Source organism: Hemiscyllium ocellatum, chromosome 22 (assembly GCF_020745735.1).
Source record: "Hemiscyllium ocellatum isolate sHemOce1 chromosome 22, sHemOce1.pat.X.cur, whole genome shotgun sequence".
In the NCBI taxonomy this organism is placed as follows: domain Eukaryota; kingdom Metazoa; phylum Chordata; class Chondrichthyes; order Orectolobiformes; family Hemiscylliidae; genus Hemiscyllium; species Hemiscyllium ocellatum.
Window position 1 is genome coordinate 29,287,622 of NC_083422.1, and position 22,013 is coordinate 29,309,634.

Below are 22,013 nucleotides of genomic sequence, written 5' to 3' on the forward strand. Positions count from 1 at the left end.
TGAGGTGGTGTACTACGTCATTATTTGGCTCCCTAAAGGTTGTGAACTCTGAGCAGGCACCCACTACAGCCTGCCAGGTATCACAAGGTGGACCTGGTGGGGTGGGAATATTGAGTGTTAGTAGCTTAGATTAATCTTGCATTCCAGCACTCCTAACCCATAAAAATAACATTGCACTTACCATTTTGGATCCTCTTTAGCTATAACTGTTGGGAGTATGCAGAGCACACATGCTGTCTAATTATCTCTCAAAATGCCAATCTGGGCTCTATTTATATCACTGCATTCAAATTTGCATAATGAGGGTTATCATAGGAAAGATATGCTCACTCCAGCTTCCACAGTTTTCACCCAAGATTTTCAGGAAGGACCAAACTGCTTTTGCCTGCAGACTGGTGAAACTCTCTCTTATTATCTACAGTTAATGCTGTTCTCAAGTTTGGATTTTGTAGCTGGCTTTGGTTAGATATTTTTCCCCATTGCTATGAGAGATCACTGCAGATAGAAAGTACCTATTATCAAATTACAAATTTTGATTGAGTACGACTATATCGTGGGACTATAAATGCAGTGTTAATTGATTTTATTTTGCCGTATGTTGTAGGGAAATAGTGCGTTTTGCACAATAAAGTATTACATTAAGTCATTGAGCAAAACTGGGTCAGGCTGTTTACAATATATATAGATGTATTTTGCATTTCTCATTCAATTATGATTTTGTATGGAAACCATTCACGGAGAAAAGAATGTGCTATGTGTGAAATAAATTCAAAATACTATGGATACTCAAACTTGAGTGGTTTCATATTTACTCATGAACATTGATTTCTATTAAGACTTAGTTAAAAATGTTTGATTATTTGTCATGAATCTAAAATGCTCTCTTTTTGAATTCCTTGGACAGTACAATTGAAGTGTTTTCTACTTCACCACTTAGAAAATAAATATTAAGTAAATATTAAATAATACTCCTAATTTTGTTCCAATGTTGTTCAAACACTTAATTGTTTGTTTAGGATCACAATCTAAGAAAAACAAAATAAAACACTGATACTTTCTGTGACTGGCAATCAGAGGCTGGTATAAAGAATAGGAAGCTGGATTTCAGAATATTGCAAGAAATAGACTGGACATTGGGGATTAGAGTACAGGCTGATGGATTGAAAGTTGGGAGACTGGGGATCAAATTTCTTTGGAGGAATATCTGCATTGGAAAAGTGAAGACACATCTTAAAACCTCTCATTATGATCATATTCTTGTGTCTGCAAAATCAGAGGGGATTAACGTGGTCCACAGTGCCTTGCGATCTCAAAGAGTCACCAATGCCCAGCTTTTCCCCCATTACTCTGCAAATTTTACTTTTCAAGTTCATATCCAATTCCCTTTGATTTATTACTACCTAATTCGCTATCATTATTCTTTCAAGTAAAATTTAACAGGTCGGTTATAGAACTTCTCCCTTTTGCCTACCTTTATTTGAAATTATTATAGCTCTCTTCTGGTTACCAACCCCCTGCCAAATTATTGGAAACTGTCGAGAACCTATTTTTATACAAATAATGAAGCAGCACTAAACAGCAGAAACACTGTCGTCCAAAAGGCAGTAAATTCCTTAACAGAAAGTATTAGATCTCCAATAGGATAGCAGGTGGGCTGCTAGGGCCTCTCGGAGTTTGAGTTTATACATTCTTATAACTCTCTCAATAGAAAATTGGTAGTAAAATACTGCAAATGAACTTAGGTCAAATACTACATTATTCGTATAATCTAAAACTTTAAACACGATGTGAATTTTTAATATATCACATCATGTAACATTTCTGGTTCCCTTCCTAAAATCTCATATAGTGTTTGCTTTTTATTCTCCATCCCAGCTTTGTATTTTCATGAATCCATTAAAATGCTTGACCATCTTTAGCTTTTCATTGCTGAAGGAGGTTTGGATCACACCAGTGACCTGTCACTTCTTTCTGATTGCTAGGATTATTTCCTAATATATGTTTTTCTATTTATGGTTTTTTTCACTTTTGCCCATTATGAATTTGAAGTATCTTGCTTTAAGATGTAAGCATTTTATTTCTTACTTTCATGTCCTCCCATCCAAAAAAAACTTGCTTCTGTTTATAACAATTATATACATGAATGAAATTCTGCTCCTGAGTTCTCTCAGTGAATAAAATGTTCGTTTAGGTTTACATTTACAACATGTAGATTTTTTTGTAGTGTTTTATTTCCAACTATTAACATCTAAGTAGTGTGTTTTGTTAGGCTTCCAAAAAGCTTCAACTTTAGAACAATGTTGAATATATGAATGTTACAATTTAATCAGACAATGTCTGAAATTTTATGAAATCAAGCACAGCCTAGGAACATTTTATGTAAGCAAACACCAGGAATTTTTGTTATACTTTTTGATATGGCAGATCTGGAAAGTTAGTGAATGGTGCAGATTACTTCAGAAAAGAACAGATGGTTGCACAGGAAGAAACAACAAACATAACTGATGGGATCATAGATGTTAGAATATATTTGGGAGTGAAAATGGACCCTCTCAAATTATACAGAGTTATTTTGAATCTGATTGCCTTGATACTTTGCAGCATTTATCAAATTGTATGCCCAGAACTTAGTCACTGTATAATTGCTTTAATAAGTAAATGCTTTGTATATTTTAATTTTATGCCTGGTTGCTCTTTAAGTAAAATAAAACTATATATTTTGGAACAAGACTCCGTCCGGCGTATAAGTATCACACACTAACATCTATAACGTATTTAGATTCAAAGTGACGATAATTCGTTATGATAGATTGAAACATTAATTGCAGTGTCAATGTTCAAAATCAATGCATCTTATTTAATTTTTTTCTGACCATAATGTGAACATTGGTATTCTTCACTTTGACACAAAATAATTTCATTCCAAATAACTGTCTTAAATCGCACATGATGCAATCAGAAAGAAAAACCTTTCAGTTTTCTCTTGTTGCTGCTGCCATTTTTCTTGTCTGCATACAGGTGCAGTCAGGCTAAGACCCAGAGTATGGTGAAAATTAAACCTTCTAGCATGTACAATGCAGGGAAAACAACAATAGACTACAGATTGGGGAGATTTACAGGTATTTCAATTATTAAGTACTTTGTATGTGGGTTAAATGTCTTTTTCATTCATGATTAGCAGTAACTGCTTTTTGTTTTGCAAAGTATGATTGATGACGTTTTATGCTGCACCTGTGTGTAATATACCTCGTAACCAAGGGGTTTTGCATATTAGTTAGAGAGTCGGTGAGACCCTTAGTGTCACCTCCACTAGGAAAGCCCACTTTCTTAGAGTCAGCTGTGGACCTTCCCAGGGTTAAAGGACGGCGGTCTGGAAAGTGTGCATCCCTGTCTGGGAGTTACTGGCGACTGTTATATTGCAGGCAAGATATTTGTGGAGAAGCATGGCATCAGCAGCAAGGGACCCAGCCACAGCTGAGTGATGGCAGACTGGCAAGTGGTGAGAGGAAGAAGAGTTCAGACGAGTGGGTTTCATGAATGTCCTCTGGAATTTTGCTGCAAGGTTTCTTTACATAAGTTTCTGTGGAGGTCTTGCCCACTCTGGTAGGATGTATGGTGGGCTGTTTCAGGCAGGAAATCTGCTTGAAGAGTTGAAGGAGGAGAAAGTGAGGACTGCAGATGCTGGAGAGCAGAGTCAGAACATGTGGTGCTGGAAAAGTACAGCCAGTGAGGCAACATCCGAGGAGCAGGAGAATTGACGTTTCGAGCATAATGAGGAATTCCTGATGAAGATCTTATGTTCGAAACATCGACTCGCCTGCTCTTCTGATGCTGCCTGATCGGCTGTGCTTTTCCAGCACCACACTTTTTGAAACGATGAAGCCAATGATAGTAAGTAGTATACATAGGATAGGTTCACTGGGAGTGCAAGAGATCATTGGGTGGATGCCAGAAGAGAGGAATCTCAGAGAACAGAACAGAGGGTAAACCCAGTGGTGATCAAGTCTGGTCCGGAAGAGGGAGTATTATCAAAGGCCACAATAGTAAGAGGAGAGTCAATGGTAGTCTTTTGTCATTGAGGGAAATAGTAGTCTGGGGTATCCTGATTTCTTGGGAAAAAACAGAAATGTTGTGAGGCATGTTAACCACATAGCTTCCTTTTTTGGATTGCTTGCGCTTTAAACTCTGAAATGATCTCTACCCATTAACTTTAACTTACATATCTGGCAGATTAAGATAGCAACAATTACTAAAGACATATTCTTTGGTGGGTCAAAAAAAACTTGTTAAATGCCAAGAGGCCTTTGGATTGATGCAATAGTATGTTACACCTAACAGGTTAATATCAATTTGAACCTAATAGCCATCACATAGTGATTCTTCAGTTACAACGACTCACTATGAAGACACGTGGAACAGTGAGGTACTTGCCCATAGGAAGTCAATCACTAGGCAAATTACTACTCTGTGTTGTTTCAAAGCTCAATGAGCTCAGCAAGGAAGTAGCTGAACTAATTGAGGCAGCACGAACTATGAACAAAACAAGTTAGCTTGTCTTGGAGTTTTATTACTTATCTCAATGAACCATGTTTAAAGAACCAAAAAAATGGAATGATGCAAAATGCTGGAAATCTGAAAGAGAGAGAATAAAAGCTAGAGATACTCAGCAGGTCTTGCAGCAGCTGTGGAAAGAGGAACAGTTAACATTTCAGATTAATGATCTTTTATTGACACACTGATGTTTCTGCCTCAGACTGAAAACTGAGAGAAAAGCTTCAGTGGACCATCTTCACCTATGGTATATATCAAAAAATAATACGTACACATGATTTGACTCCATATTGTTTCTCCACTTTTTCTTTTAATTCTTTGAAGCAGGTTTCCAATCTCTCATGGAAGGGTCTCAATGCTTCAGTTACTTTCTCACCATGAATTCGTACGCCTTCGTTCAAGAACGGGATCTAAATGATTTTTAAAAATGCACAATGATGTCATTGTTCCACATCAATAACTTACACCTGTACATCTCCTTTCACATAACCAATCTCTCAAAACACTATAGGAAATAAGAGAATTGTGAGGGAACTTACAAGAAGTATTGAAAAATACCAGGAAAAATCCAAGTTTAATGCATTAGAAACAAAGTATTGGTGAAACTCAATAGTTCTTGCAGAGTTTATAGAGAGGTTAAAATTTTGGTTAGAGTTAGGTTGGAGGGTGAGAAACATTAGGGACAAAGATGTCATGGGAACAAAGGCTTAGGTTGTGGTAATAATAGTAATAAAGAAACAAAGGATTGATCCAGAGTATTTATTAATTGTAGAATAAAGACTAATTCCATCTGAAAGTAAAAGCATGAAAAAAGGTTGGCATTTGGCAAAATAAAATCAAAAAGAGGGGACAGTATTTAAGATCTGAAGCTGGGCTTAATTGTAACATTTCAAGTTCGGGACAGCAAGCATTTTCTTTTTGGTTGCTTTCATGTTTTTACTTTCAGACACAGTGTAATCTGTCTTTGCAACAATATAAAACTTGTTGTATTTCTACCTCTCTTCAGTTCCAAGGAGCCATAGGACTCAAAAGTCTCTCTCCACACATATATAATACAACTATGTTGTTGCACTGTCCTCAGGCACTGGTTCATGGAAATGATTTTATATTTGTGATTACCCAAGAAGTACAAATATAACTTCACTTCAGCAAACTAGTGCATAGAATCATAGAAAACCCAGAGTGTGGAAACAGGCCATTTTGCACAAGTCCCCATCGAGCAGCCGAACAGCATTCTACCCAGTCCCATCCCTCTACCCAATAACCTGCATTTCCCATGTCTAATGCATTTAACCTACACATTCCTGAATACTTTGGGGAATTTAGCATGGCCAATCTACCTAACTTGCACATCTTTGGTGGGAGGAAACTGGAGCACCCAGCGGAAACCCACGCAAACATGGGGAATGTGCAAACTCCACGCACAGTCACTCGAGGTTGGAATTGAAGCTGGGTCCCTGATGCAGTCAGCCAATGTGCTGCCCCACTTTAACTGCACGCCTTGCATTTGCATCTAAAGAGGAAGCTCTTTACCAATGTATTTTAGATAAAAATAGAATGAATGGGGTAGAGTTCCAGGAGCCAGCAAAGAGAATGCTGAGATAAATGAAGCTTTCATAGGATGGTGTGAATAAAGATTTCAAACGTGAGGTATGAATATAGACATGCAATGACGTGGAGGTGGAAACCGGTGGTTTTGGCAATACAGCAGTTGTCTGAATGGAAAAACAATTCATGGTCAAACAGGATACCTGTTCAGAGAACACTAGTTCAACCTGTAAACAGGATTGATTATAAACTTAATAATATCGGTCAACTCCAACTGTCAATATTATCAGCCATAAATCATCACCTGTAGGGATAAAACTATGTTTTCCAACACATGTCTATTTTAAACCTTTTATATCAATTTCTCTACAATGTCATTCATATCAATACAAAACAAATATTTCTAGGCACCTATTTGCTGCATTTTAATTACCTTTCCAACTTTTAAAAACCAGTTAGTTCAGATTAATGTATTATCACTTGTTTTTAACCTCTCTAATATTCAGGCTTAAGCAAACCAAGCTGCTTAATTTTTGATCTCTATTCATTTATATAGTACAAGAAATTAAAATGTTTAGCTTTTATTAATTAAATATGAGTGGTCCTCTTTTCACTCTCATTCTTGGCAAAGGGATATGCATTACAAGGTATATATTTCACTGGATTTCTGTAAGTTATTTTAAGCCGATTGTTCTGAATTCTTGTCATGGAAGTATTCCTTTCATGCCTGAAAACAAATTTGTATTTTAACTGCATTGCTGGCTTATAGTGAAATAAATTCACATAATGTATTTTAGTTGTGTGCAGTGTGTTGGTTTTTGTATCTTTACATTTTTTAAGTTAAATGTTCAGTGAAGAAATGAATTGTATGCTCAAGTAAATGATTATAGTAGAGCAAATTCTGTCCATTTTTCAGTTGACTGCATCCAGTCCTATCACCAAATACTCCCTACTGCAAAGTTCAACACAATAATACACTCACATTAAAGTACAATAACTTCAACTTCAGTGAAATGTTTTTACAACTCCAATGCAATATTTTCATTTTTGACACTAGCTACTGTTATGCAACTAACACTGAATTCTTCAACAATAGTGTCACATTCCTTGGACAGACTGATAAAACAATATTGTTAAAACAAGAATTCAAAAGTCCAAAGAATGTCATAAAGTATCACAAGTTTTCAAGTTTTAAGACTTTTATTGTAACTCAAATTAAAAGCAACACTACCGAAATACTAAAATAAAACCATAAACTATGAAACTCTTCATGTGCGATATTCAGTACCCATGGCTCTCTTATGATTGCAACGTCATATTCTTATGTAGATATCTCTGCTTGCAGCTCATCAGTTCTGATGAAAGGTCACTGGACCTGAAATGTCTCCCCACAGATCCTGCCTGACCTGAATACTAATACAGTAGGTCATTTATACCGTACACTACAGAAAAGATCACACCTCTCTCCCATCAACAATGGGAAAAGTATCCCATTCTTTGTAACTTCTACACAAAAAAAGACACAAAGTTTGCAAATAAAAGTTGCTTGCTAATTGTGTTCATGGTTTAACCCTCCCATCAACTGGAACAGTAGGTTCTTTTATTTTGGTAAGTTTTAGATTTCTCTATGTTCGTAGCATCCTCTTCTCATGCTCTCTCTTTGTTGCTTTAACTTGTCTTTTCACTTTCCTTCAGAACTGTCTATAGTGAGCCTTATTCTTTTCATTGTACTATCAACCTGACATCAGTGAAACAATTTCTACTTCAACTTACTATCCTCCTTCATGTAGCTTTGGTTTCCCTGCCTTTGTATCTCATGGGAATGTCTCTCAACTGCACAGGAACCATCTCCTCTTCTTCAAAGGAAGCCCATTATTCTGTTAGATTTTTCTGCCAATTTTGAGGAGCACAAGTTGTCAGGACCTCTGCTTGAATACTGTTAAGGCCCCTAGCCTTTGTGGAATTCAGTGCTATCAAACATTTCTAGATTTCACGTGGAGTAAATTGAATGGCTGACGCTGAGAACCTCATGAGGAAGCAAACATGATTTATCCAGTCGGCACTTCTGGTGGAAAATGATTGCAAATGCTTTAGTGTTGTTTTTTGTAATGATGTGCTTAGCTTCCTCAATATAAAGGATGGCAATGTTACTGGAGTCTCCTCTACTTAGTGCTTAATAGTCCACTAGTGGATTCACCACACTGGATTGCTGTTGACAATGCAAGCAGTCTGACTTGGTTAACACCTTATTTTTAGGAATTGCTGGCACTGCTTCTAGCATGTCCCCACCATGACTTCTGATCATGGACTTCCCCAGCACCAATGTTTAATTGGACAACATTTCAACGCAACCACTACTACATTTCACAAAGTTAATGTAACAATTTAGCAACAGCAGAAAGGTCATAAGGTGGTGGTGAGGTAGAACTAGAAGTTGTTACATGTAAAAACGAGTGTTTTAACTTTAGCAAGGAGCAATATGTGAATGAAAAATTGAGGAAACTACAAATAGGCTCATGAACACACTAGAATTGACAATGCAGCAGGAAAACTCTCCAGCGCTGAGATAGGAAAGAAAACAAGTGAGAGCAGTTCCATTCAGCTGAATGGCAATACAAAGGTATGTCAAAGGATACAGGCAGGCTGAGAAGAATGAACAGGAATACTTAATAAAAAGGAATAAGAATAGTTAATTTTGTCAAAGCTTAGGATCTCACTTGAGACTGGTTGAGAGCCACTTTGCTACTGTGGTAGGGCAAAAGCTGATTGGAGAAAATCATGGATGGAATTCCAGGAATAATAGGTGTGCACATGTATAACATCACGTTCAAGACTTTTAGAGGGAAAAGGGAGTTAGAGATGGGGTAGTAGTTTGCAAAGACATTGAGTTGAAGCGTTTGTTGTTTTCTCACCCAGACCTTTCTGATGCCTCTTCAGGGCCTAGATCTCAGGAGTATGCTGCTGGAAAAGCACAGCAGGTCAGGCAGCATCCGAGGAGCAGGAGAATTGATGTTTCAGGCAAAATCACAGCCAAGAGGGTTGTGAGATAAACGGTGGTGGTGGTGGTGGTGGTGGGGGAGCGGAAATAGCTGAGAGTATGATAGGTTAGTGGAGTTGGGGGTAATGATGAAAGGCCGGAGAGGACGGTGGAGCCGATAGGTGGGAAGGAAGATGGACAGATAGGACAGGTCATGAGGGTATGCTGAGTTGGAAGGTAGGCACTAAGATAAGCTGGAGGAAGGGGAAATGAAGAAACTGGTGAAATCCACATTTTTGCCATGGGGTTGCAGGGTCCTGATGTGGAAGAGGAGGTATTCTGCCTCGATTGGTTAAGGAGTAGTGATGGAGGAGGCCAAGAACCTACATATTGTTGGAGGAGTGAGAGAGGGAATTGAAGTGTTCGGTGATGGGGCAGTGGGGTTGGTTGGTCCAGGTGTCCCAGAGATGTTCTCTGAAGTGCTCTGCAAGTTGGCATCCCAATGTAGAGGAGACTGCATCGGGAGCTACGGATACAGTAAATGACATGTGTGGAATTGCAGGTAAAACTCTGATGGATGTGGTCGGCTTCTTGGGGCCTTGGACTGAGGTGTGGGGAGGTGTGTGGGTGCAGGATATGCAATTCTGTGAGGGGCATGGACTCGATAAGGGAGTCGTGGAGGTAATGGTCTTTATGGAAAGCAGAGAGGGGTGGGGAGGGAAATACATCTCTGGTGGTGTTGGAAATGTCTGAAGGTGATGCTACATATACAGAGGTTGGTGGAGTGGAAGGTGAAGCCTAGATCTCCTCCATCCATCAGATCTTCCTTGACAACCAGCCTTGCCTTCTCTACAAGGCCAGGATTAAGTGGTTCGATCGTGTTCTGGGCTGGGTTAGACAAATTGCAGGTTTAGGAGCCAGGATGTGGCATTAGAAAGGATAAATAAGGTGCACAAAGGATTTAATAAATCATTTAGGATTAGCATCAGAAATTAATAATTACAATAATACAAATGACATATTGAAAGATCTATACCATACATACAGTGCTTGTATGTAAATACCTGGAGTGTGATAAAATACAAATTGCTGAACTGCAAGCACAAATATCTACATGTAAATATAATGTCGCAATAATAAGGAACAACTGCGTACTGAATATTTCTAGACACAAGGAAAGGATGGAGAAGGGTTGGCAGCTTTAAAAAGAATATTAAAGCATTAAACAGAATGGATGTCCTGCTGGGATAAGGATAGAATCAATTTTACTAAAATTAAGAAACATTGGAGGCGCTATTACACTAATGGATGTAATGTTTAAGTCACCAACTGGTGGGAAAGATATTAGATTAGATTAGATTCCCTACAGTGTGGAAACAGGCCGTTCGGCCCAACAACTTCACAATGACCCTCCGATGAGCAACCCACCCAGACCCATTCCCGACAATTACCCCTGACTAATCAACCTAACACTACGGGCAATTTAGCATGGCCAATTCACCTAACCTGCACATCTTTGGACTGTGGGAGAAAATTGGAGCACCCGGAGGAAACCCATGCAGACACGGGGAGAATGTGCAAACTCCACACAGACAGTTGCCCGAGGTGGGAATTGAACCCGGGTCCCTGGCGCTATGAGGCAGCAGTGCTAACCACTGAGTCATCATGGCGCCCCTACAAATAGAACTACACATTTTCAGGGAAAATATAGAGAGGTGCAAGGACTATATTAGTATAAACAGGCCTTTAGTTATCCTAAATATCAATTGATACCAATACTGTAGACAGAAGAGGTATTTCTGAAATACATTTAGGAGAGTTTTCTCAATACATATGTTACAGATTCAGTAAGGATGAGGCATTTCCGGATCAGGTTCTGGCGGTTTGCATACAACCCCCTACCGACAAATCTCATTCCACCAACACTTGCTGTGATTCTTGGTGAAAGCCTCAGTGCACTACAATCTACAACTACCACCACAGTGGCATGATCAGAAATCGGGAGCTATTGGCCTCTGATTGCTGCAACTCTTGGGGTAGGGTTTCTGCGCAACCAAGGACTTGATCAAGTGGGAGGCCTGACATTACCGAGGTAGATACCTGCTTGAACTTAAATTGTGTTGCAATTCCCCTGCAATGGAGCCAAGGGATTCTGCTGATACTCTTAACTGTTGAATAAAATCCCTTTCACTTCAACTAAGTTCTGCTGCAAATGTCAGTGGGGAGATATTTAGGGAGCAATGATAATAATGTCGTAAGGTTTAGACCAACTATGGAAAAAGGAAAGAAGCAAAGTAAAAATATTTAATTTGACAAGGATTCATTTCAAAGTTAGGCTTAGGTTTGGGCCCTAAATAAACTGAAAATCAACAGGAGAAAATTCCCCACAGCTTTCAGTCATACCGAGCATGCATGAAGATGATTGTCGTTGGTGGTCAATCATTTCTGTCCTAGGGCACAGCTGCAGGACTTCATGTTTTCCTGGGCCTGATCACTTTTTGGCTTTTTTATTAATGACATTTTCTCCACCATGAAGTCAGAAGTGGGGGTGTTCACTGATAACCACACAACATTCTGTACCATTCACACCTCATCAAAACAGGAGACTTTGAGGCCGTATGTCCATAAATAGTAACACAACATTCAGACTTGAACTGATAATTGGCAGATATCATTTGCACCATATAAATGCCAGGTAATGACCATGTCCAACCAGAAAGAATCTAACCCTCACTCTTTGATAGTCAATAGTATTACCATCACAGAATCCCACACTATCGTGATGGTTGCCACTGACCAGAAACTAAACTAAACAAGCTGTATCAATGCTTTTGCTACTATGACAGGTCAGAAATCAGGAATTGAGGTGAGTAACTCACTTCCTGAATACTGAATACCTGCCCACCACTGACAAGGCACATGACAGGAGTGAATTAGATTAATCACCATGTGATTGCAGTAGGGCAGCTCTAACAACAATCAGCAGTCTTGACACCATTCTGGCCAAAACTGCTCACTTGACTGGCACTTGATGCACAAAATTAAACAATAATTCCTTCCACTGAAGACACAGTAGCAGTAGTGTGTACTACCTACAAGATGCGATGCAGTAACTTATCATAAGCCCTGCAATAGAACCTATGCAACCAGTGACCTCTAGGAACAAGGTCACCAGATACAATGGGAACATAATCACATGTGAGATATCCCCCATTCTCCAAGTACACACTATCCTGACTTGGAACTATATTGCTGATTCTTAATTGGTACTGAAGCAAAATGCTGGAACTCCCTCCTTTACAACACTGTGAGTACACCTACATCATATTGACTGCCGTGATTCAAGAAGCCATGGCATGGAGGCGTTGGTGTTGGACTGGGGTGGACAAAGTTAAAAATCATACAGCACCAGGATACAGTCCACAGGTTTATTTGGAAGGCTGCTTCTTCATCAGGTAGGAACAGTGCTCCTCGAGCTAGAACATCCAAATTAACCTGTTGGACTATAATCTGGTGTGAGATTTTTAATGTGGTTCAAGAAGGCAGTTCACCTTCTCAAAGGAAATTAGGAATGGGCAGCAAATGCTGGCCTTGCCAGTGCCAGACACATCCCCTGAAACTAGAACTAAAAGAAAGATTGAGAAAATTATCTCCCTCCATGTATTTGAATGTTAGGCAACTCTTCAAATCACTGCTAAACCTCAAGAATCTTAGTAAAGCCAAAACTGAACCTTTTCCCTCAGAATTCTCAGGTCCATGGGCTGCCTTTCATGTTCTTTATCAGAGATCTTAATAATACTATTGTTAATACTACAGTAACCAGATCCTCTGAAGCATCTGATAAAATGTATACGATAGTAATGACCACTTCAGCAAACTTTCTTTGTAAAATATTCTTCCATTTTAATTTGTTTTTATAAGTAGCTGATTGAATGGCATTTAGAAAAAATGCCAACGGCATGATTTTTGTGGATTTTTTAAATCTAAGATTTCATTTTATAGGTTATGTTTTTATTTCTCTCAATACGAAAGTGCAAGAAATCACAACACATGGGCAAATCTTTATTTCATATACTTTTGGAAAATGGTTTGGTGACAAGTGGAAGGTTGTGCCCCACTCGTATGCTCTTGCATGACTAAGGGCATGGAACAATGCGTGGGTAGATGGCAAATAGGCCAATAGAGATGTGTGGAAGGAGCTTTGTGCAGATTTGTACAGCTGCAGGGATAAACCAAATATGCTTTTAAACGCCATATTAAAGGTCAGAAACTCTCCCACGCACACAAAAAAAATTGAACTGTGTAATGACAGAACTTTATTCATTGTGAAGACAGCTTTTGTAGCTGAAATTCATTCTTGATTCAAATCATGGTTTGTGCAAAACCACTGGACAATCTCAATAACTCTGATATAGCATAAATGTTTAGTGCTCACTACTGGGTAGACGGCATTGTGCATAGTGCAATGCAATTTCCACAAGCATAAGACTGTTTCATAAGCAAATGTAGCTACCTTTTCTTGGATTGATTTTGACATCCAATTTTGACTACATTCTCCAATAATGCAATATCACTGCATTAGGGATAGTGCAATTCACAATATTGCCTGCCGTTACCCTTTTATATTAAAGTACAGTAGCTTCAGACTTCAGGTTCTGCTTGTCCCAAAAATGTTCAGATAGAATCCCAGAATCCCTACAGTGTGGAAACAGGCCAGTCGGCCCTACAAATCCACATCGACCCTCCAAAGAATAAACCACCCAGACCGATTCCCTTATTACTCTACATTTACCCCGAACTAATGCACCTAACCTACACATCCCTGAATACTATTAATTTTAGCATGACCAATTTACCTGATCTGCACATCTTTGGATTGTGGGAGGAAACCGGAGCACAGGGAGAATGTGCAAACTCCACATAGTTGCCCAAGGTTGGAATTGAACCCGGGTCCCTGGCGCTGAGAGGCAGCAGTGATAACCACTGAGCCACCATGCCACCCATCAATGGTTTGGGCCTCAGATTTAACATCCCCTAACCAGGTGGAAATCAGAAAGGAACAGAAGTTAAACTGTACCTCAAGACTGCACACTAGTTCTTTGCAACAGATTGGCTCACTCCAAATTTTAAATGGTAGACAGCAGGGACACTCATTTAAAGTCAGTGGTATCCTTTTCAAAAATGCAGGTAGGCACTCAAACTACCATCATAATCTAAAGCCAAAACAGAAGAACAATGGTGGCATACACCACCCTCAAACATCCAGAAGTGGTCAGTGCGAAAACATCCTTCCATCTTATAACATTTCCATTGTCAATTAGCTTACAAACTCGCACACTGCATAACACATTCAGTTGTGTTTTTTGTTGTAATGTTAATTATGTCCTTGACCAGATGTTCATTCAGTTCTTCTAATAAATATTAATTGACATAAGATTAGCCTAGTCTCTCGAAGAATGAACACTTCTCAGTACCAAACTTTCCTTCAGTGTTTTAATTTATAATTGTGTATTTTTTAGACAATCCCCAAAACTGTAATAAATCCAATAAGAAGTTCAAAAGAAACTCTTTTTCTGACAGTTAAATGCATTTAAGGTGAATTTAAACTGAAGAAGATATTGATAAGGTAAGATAAAACAAAGTGGGGACAACACTCGTGTGGAGCATAAACACTAGTTCAGATCTTGTGGGCAAAATTAACATTTCCAAGTCTTATAATCCTGCCCCACTAGCCACCTGATGAAGGAGCAGCACTCTGAAAGCTAGTGCTTCCAAATAAAACTGTTGGACTATAACCTTGTGTTATGTAGTTTTTAACTTTGTCCACCCCAATCCAACACCAACACATCGTAAATTTCATTGACCATGTTAGCCAGATAAGATCGGCTAAGAACACAATTCTCCACACGGTGTCCAAAATTATTGTTGTTAATGATACAATCCCTACCCATGCTTTTGAAATACTTCAGGGTGCTGAAAAATATTCTAACACATAGTGGATCTTCTGAACTTTAAACATTTTTTTGGCATAGTTGATTAATTTGATGAAACTGTTTTAAGGATCACTTTCAGCAACAATTCCAAAAGGCTATTCTACCTTTAAAGTCTTCTCTTTTAGTAATGATACTAGTTGTCAGTCAAAATGGAAATATAAAAGTTGAAATATTCTGACCGTCAAAGAATCTGCAGAAGACAGTGGCACCCAGATTGCAAAAAGCAAATTAAAAATTCGTAAGTGAAGAAAATAAGCAGTAGTTAGAAAAGAAAGGGATATCACCAGCATGAATGAATGAATAAAGATTAAAGAATGAATCAAGGAAAGAGGGGAACAATGCATTGGGATTTTAGAGAAAAAAAGTCAATATGACAATATTCCAAAGAATGGAAGGATGGAAAAAAGGGGAGAACATTAATACTGAAGGCATATTGCAAAATAGACACTTTAATAATGAGTTAATTAGAGAAAAGGAATGAGAACATCTTTAAAGAACAGTGTATCACACTCGAAGATTGAATTAGCCAGGAAACGTAAACCTTCCTTATGCAACAAGAAAGGAGATTAAGGGCATGCAGTACAAAGGGTAGAAAATAACAAAGAATTCACAAGTTTTTCAATTAACAAACACTAACAAAAAAATGCATATAAATGGAAGGAGCATATTGAAGAGCTCTACAAAATCCATAGAATCCCTACAGTGTGGAAGCAGGCCAGTTGGCCTAACAGGTCTATACTGACAACTCCGAACAGCATCCCTCCCAGACCCATCTCTCTACCCTATCCCTGTAACCCTATATTTCCCATGGCTAATGGACCTAACCTGGACATCACTGAACACTATGGGCAATTTAGCATGGCCAATCCACCTAACTCCACATCTTTGGATTGTAGGAGGAAACCGGAACACCCATGGAAAACCCACACAGACCAGAGCACCCATGGAAAACACACACAGACACGGGGAGAATGTGCAGTCCCCACACAGACAATCGCCCATGGGTGGAATTGAACCTAGGTCCTTGGGGCTATACGCATACAGGGTGAAAACATGAGAAGAGTGCATTAGAAGAAAGCAATATTGATGTTGAATTCATTAGACCGCACATAAATACTAGTGACTCAGATATAAACAGCAATGAATGAGATAAAAAATGAAAAAGCTGCTGGAATGGATCAATTGTCTGCAGAGCTGATTATAAAAATGGGAAAAAGAACTTAATATCATGGTTTCCTAAGTAGTGATAAGATATTTACTGATCAGGCGAATGGCCAGACAGTTTCCATGACCACAACTCCACCATGGAACACAAGTGTCCACAAGTGTCAGGAACCTCATTTCATCTGGTGATCTTCCCCAACTGCCTCCAAGATCATAGTCCTTGAACCCTGTACAGCTTGCTTCTATATCCTTCGCAAAGTCCAAAAACAGGACTGCCTAGGCAGACCCATTGCATCAGCTTGCTCCTGCCCCACAGAACTCTTGCTCAAAACTCAACTCGTTTTTTTTTCTTCTCTTATCCAGTCTCTCGCTACTTGCATTCCCACACGATTCCTTTCATACTTCACTTCGCTTTTAGAATTTGCAGTTTGTGGGCTCCAGAGCCTCCTCTTTACCATGGATGTGCAATCCGTTTACACATCCATCCTCCATCAGGATGGTCTGAGGGGTCTCCACTTCTTCCTGGAAAATAAGGGCTGAATGGTCCCCATTCACCACTTTACTCCTCTGCCTGATTCACTCTGAACAACTTCTCTTTTAACTCCTCTCACTTTCTTTAGGTCAAAGTGTAGCTGTGGGTATCCACATGGGTCCCAGTTACAACTGGCTCTTTGTGGGGCAAGTGGAATATTCCATGTTCAGTCCTACTCCAGTTCCCATCCCCAATTCTTCCTCCAGTATATCAATGGCTTCATGGGTGCTGCTTTCCTCTTTTGGAAGAATTGAAAAAGTTTATCCATCTCGCTTCCAATTCCTACCCCCTCTGCCACCGTCACCAGGTCCATCTCTGACTCCTCCCTTCCACTCCTCCATATTTCTGTTCTTACTTTTTGGCAATAGGCTGGCTGCCAATATCCACTACAAATACATTGACCCCCAGAGTAAACTTGACTATGCATCCTCACGGATGAAGGGCTTATGCCCAAAATGTCAATTCTGCTCTTCGGATGCTGCCTGACCTGCTGTGCTTTTCCACCCTCACACCTCCTTTCTGTAAAGACTCTATTCTATTTTCCCAGCTCCTCCGTCACTGTTGCATCTGTCCAGAAGATGCCAATTTCGACAAGACGGCCTCTTAAAATGTCCACCTTCTTCCTCAACTGAGGATTCCCCAGCACTAAGGTTGACAGGGACCTCAGCTGTGTCCAATCCATCTCCCACATATTAGTCCTCTCTCGTCCCTCTCTTCCCTCTCACAACAGCAAGAGATTCCCCTAGCATCCTGCCAGCATCCACACCCATATGATCATTTGCCACCATTTCCGTCACCTCCAGTAAGATGCCACCACCAAGCACATATTCTCCTCCCCATCCTTGTCAGCCTTTCACCAGGACCATTTGTTCTGGAACACCCTGGTCCACTCTGCCTTCTCTCACAATACTTCTCCACAGCACCTTACCCTGCAATCGCAGAAGATGTAACATTTGACCATTTACTTCCTTCCTCCTCAGTATCTAAGGCCCCAAGCACAACATCCAAATGAAGCAGTGCTTTATCTGCACTTTACCCATTTTAGTCTATTGCATTTGCTGCTCACAATGTAGTCTCCGCTACATTGCGGAAATGAAGTGTAGACTGGATGACCACTTTGCAGAACACCTATCCCACTAATTTGGACAGACGACAGATTTCTTTTAATCAATAAATATCATAGTCGGTTGGCATTTTAAAATAATTAGTTTATTTTCCAAAATAGTTTCAAAATCTCTAGAAAAAAGGCGTTTAGCTGAAATTCAGTCCATTTTAGATAACTTTTCTTCCATTTTTATTACTGACATTACTGAAGTGTAACAGGTTACGAATGAATTTGCAGGTTATGATGTGAAAAAATAAAACACTTACAGAGAAAAAGTAGTCTCATGTGAAATTATCTACTAATATTTCTGTGTCACTATTGCAACTCATGATCTTCAGATATTTATTCTGTCTGATCAAATTAAGACAATCTTTTTAACCAGGAAAAATATAGTGCTAATTTTCTGAACCAGGTGATATTGGTTTACTCCTTTCAGACAAACAACATCTCATGTTAAAATCAAAGAGAATTTACCTGCCAGGCTATGAGGTCCTTCAGATTTTCGATCTTCTCAAGGTCTTCAGTGTGTTCTTGCATGTATTTTTCTGTAAAGAATGCCTATTATCAAAACAAAACACGTTGAAACAGTTTTATTAAAAACAATTGAAAATCTGTTTTTAAGTCGCGTTTTCATTATGGACCTAGCATACCTGGAAGTGGTACTACAATAATTGTAAATATATGATTGATTGGTCATGCTGGTGGGGATGGGGTAATCAACTTCTCGTTAATTTTACTAAACATTCAATGAAGAATTTCTAACGGGTATTGTATATAGAGTAAATATGTTGAGATGGGATTAATTTATCCATGACTTTGCTAAAACTAGCTAAGTACCAGTGAAAAATTATTTGATAATCTTAACAAAAATCTTGTTTTTCAAAAATATAGCAATTTTAAAAAGTTTCATATTTTTTCTATCAGTATTGTTAAACACAAAAGGGAGAAAAAAAAATAATGAACAAACCTTTTCATAATTGGCGAAACCCCCCATCACTGCAGGGTCGACAATTCCGTTCAGCAGCATGGACAAAGGGTTAATGGGCAGACTTGGATCATTCATGTGTTGTTGAACCATGTTGCTGATCTTCTCATTTGTTAACTGCATTGTCTCAATTGCGTTCTCCAAAGGGCTTATCTCGACCTGCAAGAATATATTAAAAAAATAGCATTCAAACCAGGACTTCTCTACTTGTTATAATTATTATTTGAAAGCATTCTGATATTTTGGTCTGCACTCAGATAATTATATATTAAAATATTTTATTCAAGTTGACAAAATATTTTGCTGTTCAGTTTTTTTAATCTTTCCCACCATTACCAATTACCAGTAATATATTTATGATGTAAAAACTGCTAAGATGATTCAGGACTCAAAAGGTTCATAATCCCATGGACTGAAATATTTTAGTAAAATAGTTTGTATTATGCAAATTCTAGAGGGTTATCTTTCTCTCAATGATTTTTCTTAGAATTTATCAATCTAAGACTAGTGCCTACAAGTACATGCAGGCAACTCCCTCGATTACAACCCAGTTCTGCTCGAGTCTGTTGGCAAGTCCATTTGTACAGTTGGAACTTGGGACAACATAAGTTGGAGGACAATATAAAATAGCTGTTCACAAATATGAAAAAATGTTCGTTTGTCCAATCTTTAAAATTATTAATACATCCCTATAAGAGATCACATTCTTAAGTACTAGCGTTCATTAGTCATTTGCAAATCCAGGGCCCCTTATACTGGTAAGCTAGATGAAATTTTTTAATGCATTGTTATAAAATTACTCCTTGGATGATGAAAATCTTGCTATGTATAATCTTGGATTTCAGACCAACTATGACTCAGTTTTACAACTGTCAGTAAAATATTAAAAATATAAAACTGAATAATGTCATCATAATAGCCAACACCAACAAATATTGAAAGCACAGAATGGCCTGGATTTTGGACTTAATTGCAAATATATGACACATCATGTTTTTTATGTTGACAGAGACTTCTCATGGGCATGTTATGATCCTTCAGAGTCCAATACAGTGGACTATTATCCACATAGAATTGGGATGCAGGAGAACAGAATGGTGAATGCTATTGTGGCCTGCAGAGTCCAAACCAGGAAATGTATAATTGAATAATAAACTTATTGTAAGACCACATTAAAAAAGTAAAATAGAGAAAGGGATAGAAAAATGGACTGAGAAACAAAAGCAAAAGATGTGTCAAAAAACAAATTTATCGATAAGTAAAATAAGAAAAATGAAATTCCATATGCTAACTTATAAACATTAAGTTTTAATGTCTGTGATATTGTTTGTTTAACAGCAATTGAAACTAGCTCAATGTTACAAATACATCTTGTTTTGAACAAATAACATCCAAGCTTTTATTCTACATTTAATTAGGTAACTAGTGGGTGACCATTGCTAGTCCACACAATTCATGTTTTTGAATGCTGAATCTTTGGCTAGATAATTTTGTATTGAAGCTTGAGGAGTTATCAGACAAGAGAGAGCACCCTCGCAATATGCGGACTTTGGACAGTGCAATCCAATTTAATACTGATACTGATATTCCGTGAACATATTCTTTAAGAATGTAACAAAGGTAAAGGGGAACATGTAGATCTAGTGTATTCAGATTTAGAGAACTCTTGTAAGGTGCCACATAAAAGGTTCCTGCACAAGTTGATGCGTTGGCATGGTACAGAATTGGCTAACTAACAGGAAAGAGTGTGTTTGGATAAGTGGACCATTTTCAGGTTGGCAAACTGTCACTCAGTTGAATTCTATAGGGATTAGTGCTGGTACCTGGTCTACATACAATCTATATTAATGACATGGAAGAAAGGAAGACTGTATTGCAGCTATGTTACCTAATGGTAGGAAATCAAGTTGTGAGAGGATACAAAGAGTCTGTAAAAGGATATGGATAGGGTAACTGAGGGGGTAAAAAAAATGGCAGATATCACGTGTGATTGCCCATTTTGGCAGGTAGAATAGAACAGCAGATTATGTAAATGGGGAGATACGGCAGAAAACTGTAATATAGAGGAATTTAGGGGTCTGCACATGAATCACATAAGTTAGTATTCAGATATATCATTAATTAGGATGGCAAATTGAATATTGACTTTATTGCAAGGGGAAAGGAGTTTAAACATAGGGAAGTCTTATTACAACTGGACAGGCATTGATGAGATAGGACCCCGGAGCAGTGTGTAGTTTTATCATTTTAAATGAGGAACAATATATTTGTATTGGAAGCAGATCAGTAAAGAATCAATAGGATGATTCCTGAAATGATGAGGTTCTCTAATGAGGAAACGCTGAACGGGTTTGTCAATACCAACTGAAGTTAAGAATCAGAAGTGAGCAATTCAACACATAATGTTCTTAGGGGGCATGACAGGGTAGATATTTAAAGGATGTGCTCTCCTTTAGCGAATCTATATATAGAGGAAACAGATTAAAAGTAAGGGGTTGTTCATTTAAAATGGAGATTAGGAGGCACTTCCTCACTCATTTCCTCAATTTACATTTGGATTTTCCTACCCAGAAAGCAGTGGAAAGTTGTGCCATTGAATATATGTGAGGCAGAGTCAGACAGATTTTTGATTTGACAAGGGAGATAAGAGAATTGTGAGGACACAAGGAAAATGCAATTCAGTCCAAAATCTTATTGAATGGTACAGCAGATTTGATTGGCCAAATTCTTATGAATTTTACTTACGATCTCCTGACTCCAAATTCCAGCTAAAATACTAGCATTACAGTTGTTATCTTAGGAAATGTGGGATTTGAGATACCTCTCCAAACAAACTACATCCATCTCTAACCTGGACACATATAAACTATCTGGCTTAATAAATTGTGGAATCTTGGTGTTGGTGAGTTATGTGCAACACTATGATATACCCAATTTCCTTCCCTCTGAAGTCTTCTGTATTTGAATTTTGACTGGTAGTTTACTCTGCTGATAAGAGAACAAAACTTTTTGGCAGAGTGTCAAGAAATAGACTGCACGCAAAATAAATCCTGTTGATTTATCAAGCTTCCTGTTGAAACAAATCTATGCCCTCAAAACCAGCTTCCTTCGCCTCTCAAATGGGACTATGGTTAGGGTTAGCACTCATCTATTAGTAT

The 22,013-nt window shown here is 38.4% G+C and overlaps 1 protein-coding gene across 1 annotated transcript in view; it reads right to left on the reverse strand.

Moving 5' to 3' along the window:
* The window catches only part of dock1 (dedicator of cytokinesis 1), a 594,554-nt gene that overhangs the window by 30,765 nt on the left and 541,776 nt on the right, over positions 1-22,013 (reverse strand). Inside the window, exons 45-47 of the mRNA XM_060841973.1 lie at positions 18,838-19,014; positions 18,345-18,428; positions 4,824-4,961 (exon numbers count right to left, since the gene is read on the reverse strand). Coding sequence (XP_060697956.1) covers positions 4,824-4,961; positions 18,345-18,428; positions 18,838-19,014 — 399 coding nt within the window. The remainder of the gene's footprint in view (positions 1-4,823; positions 4,962-18,344; positions 18,429-18,837; positions 19,015-22,013) is intronic.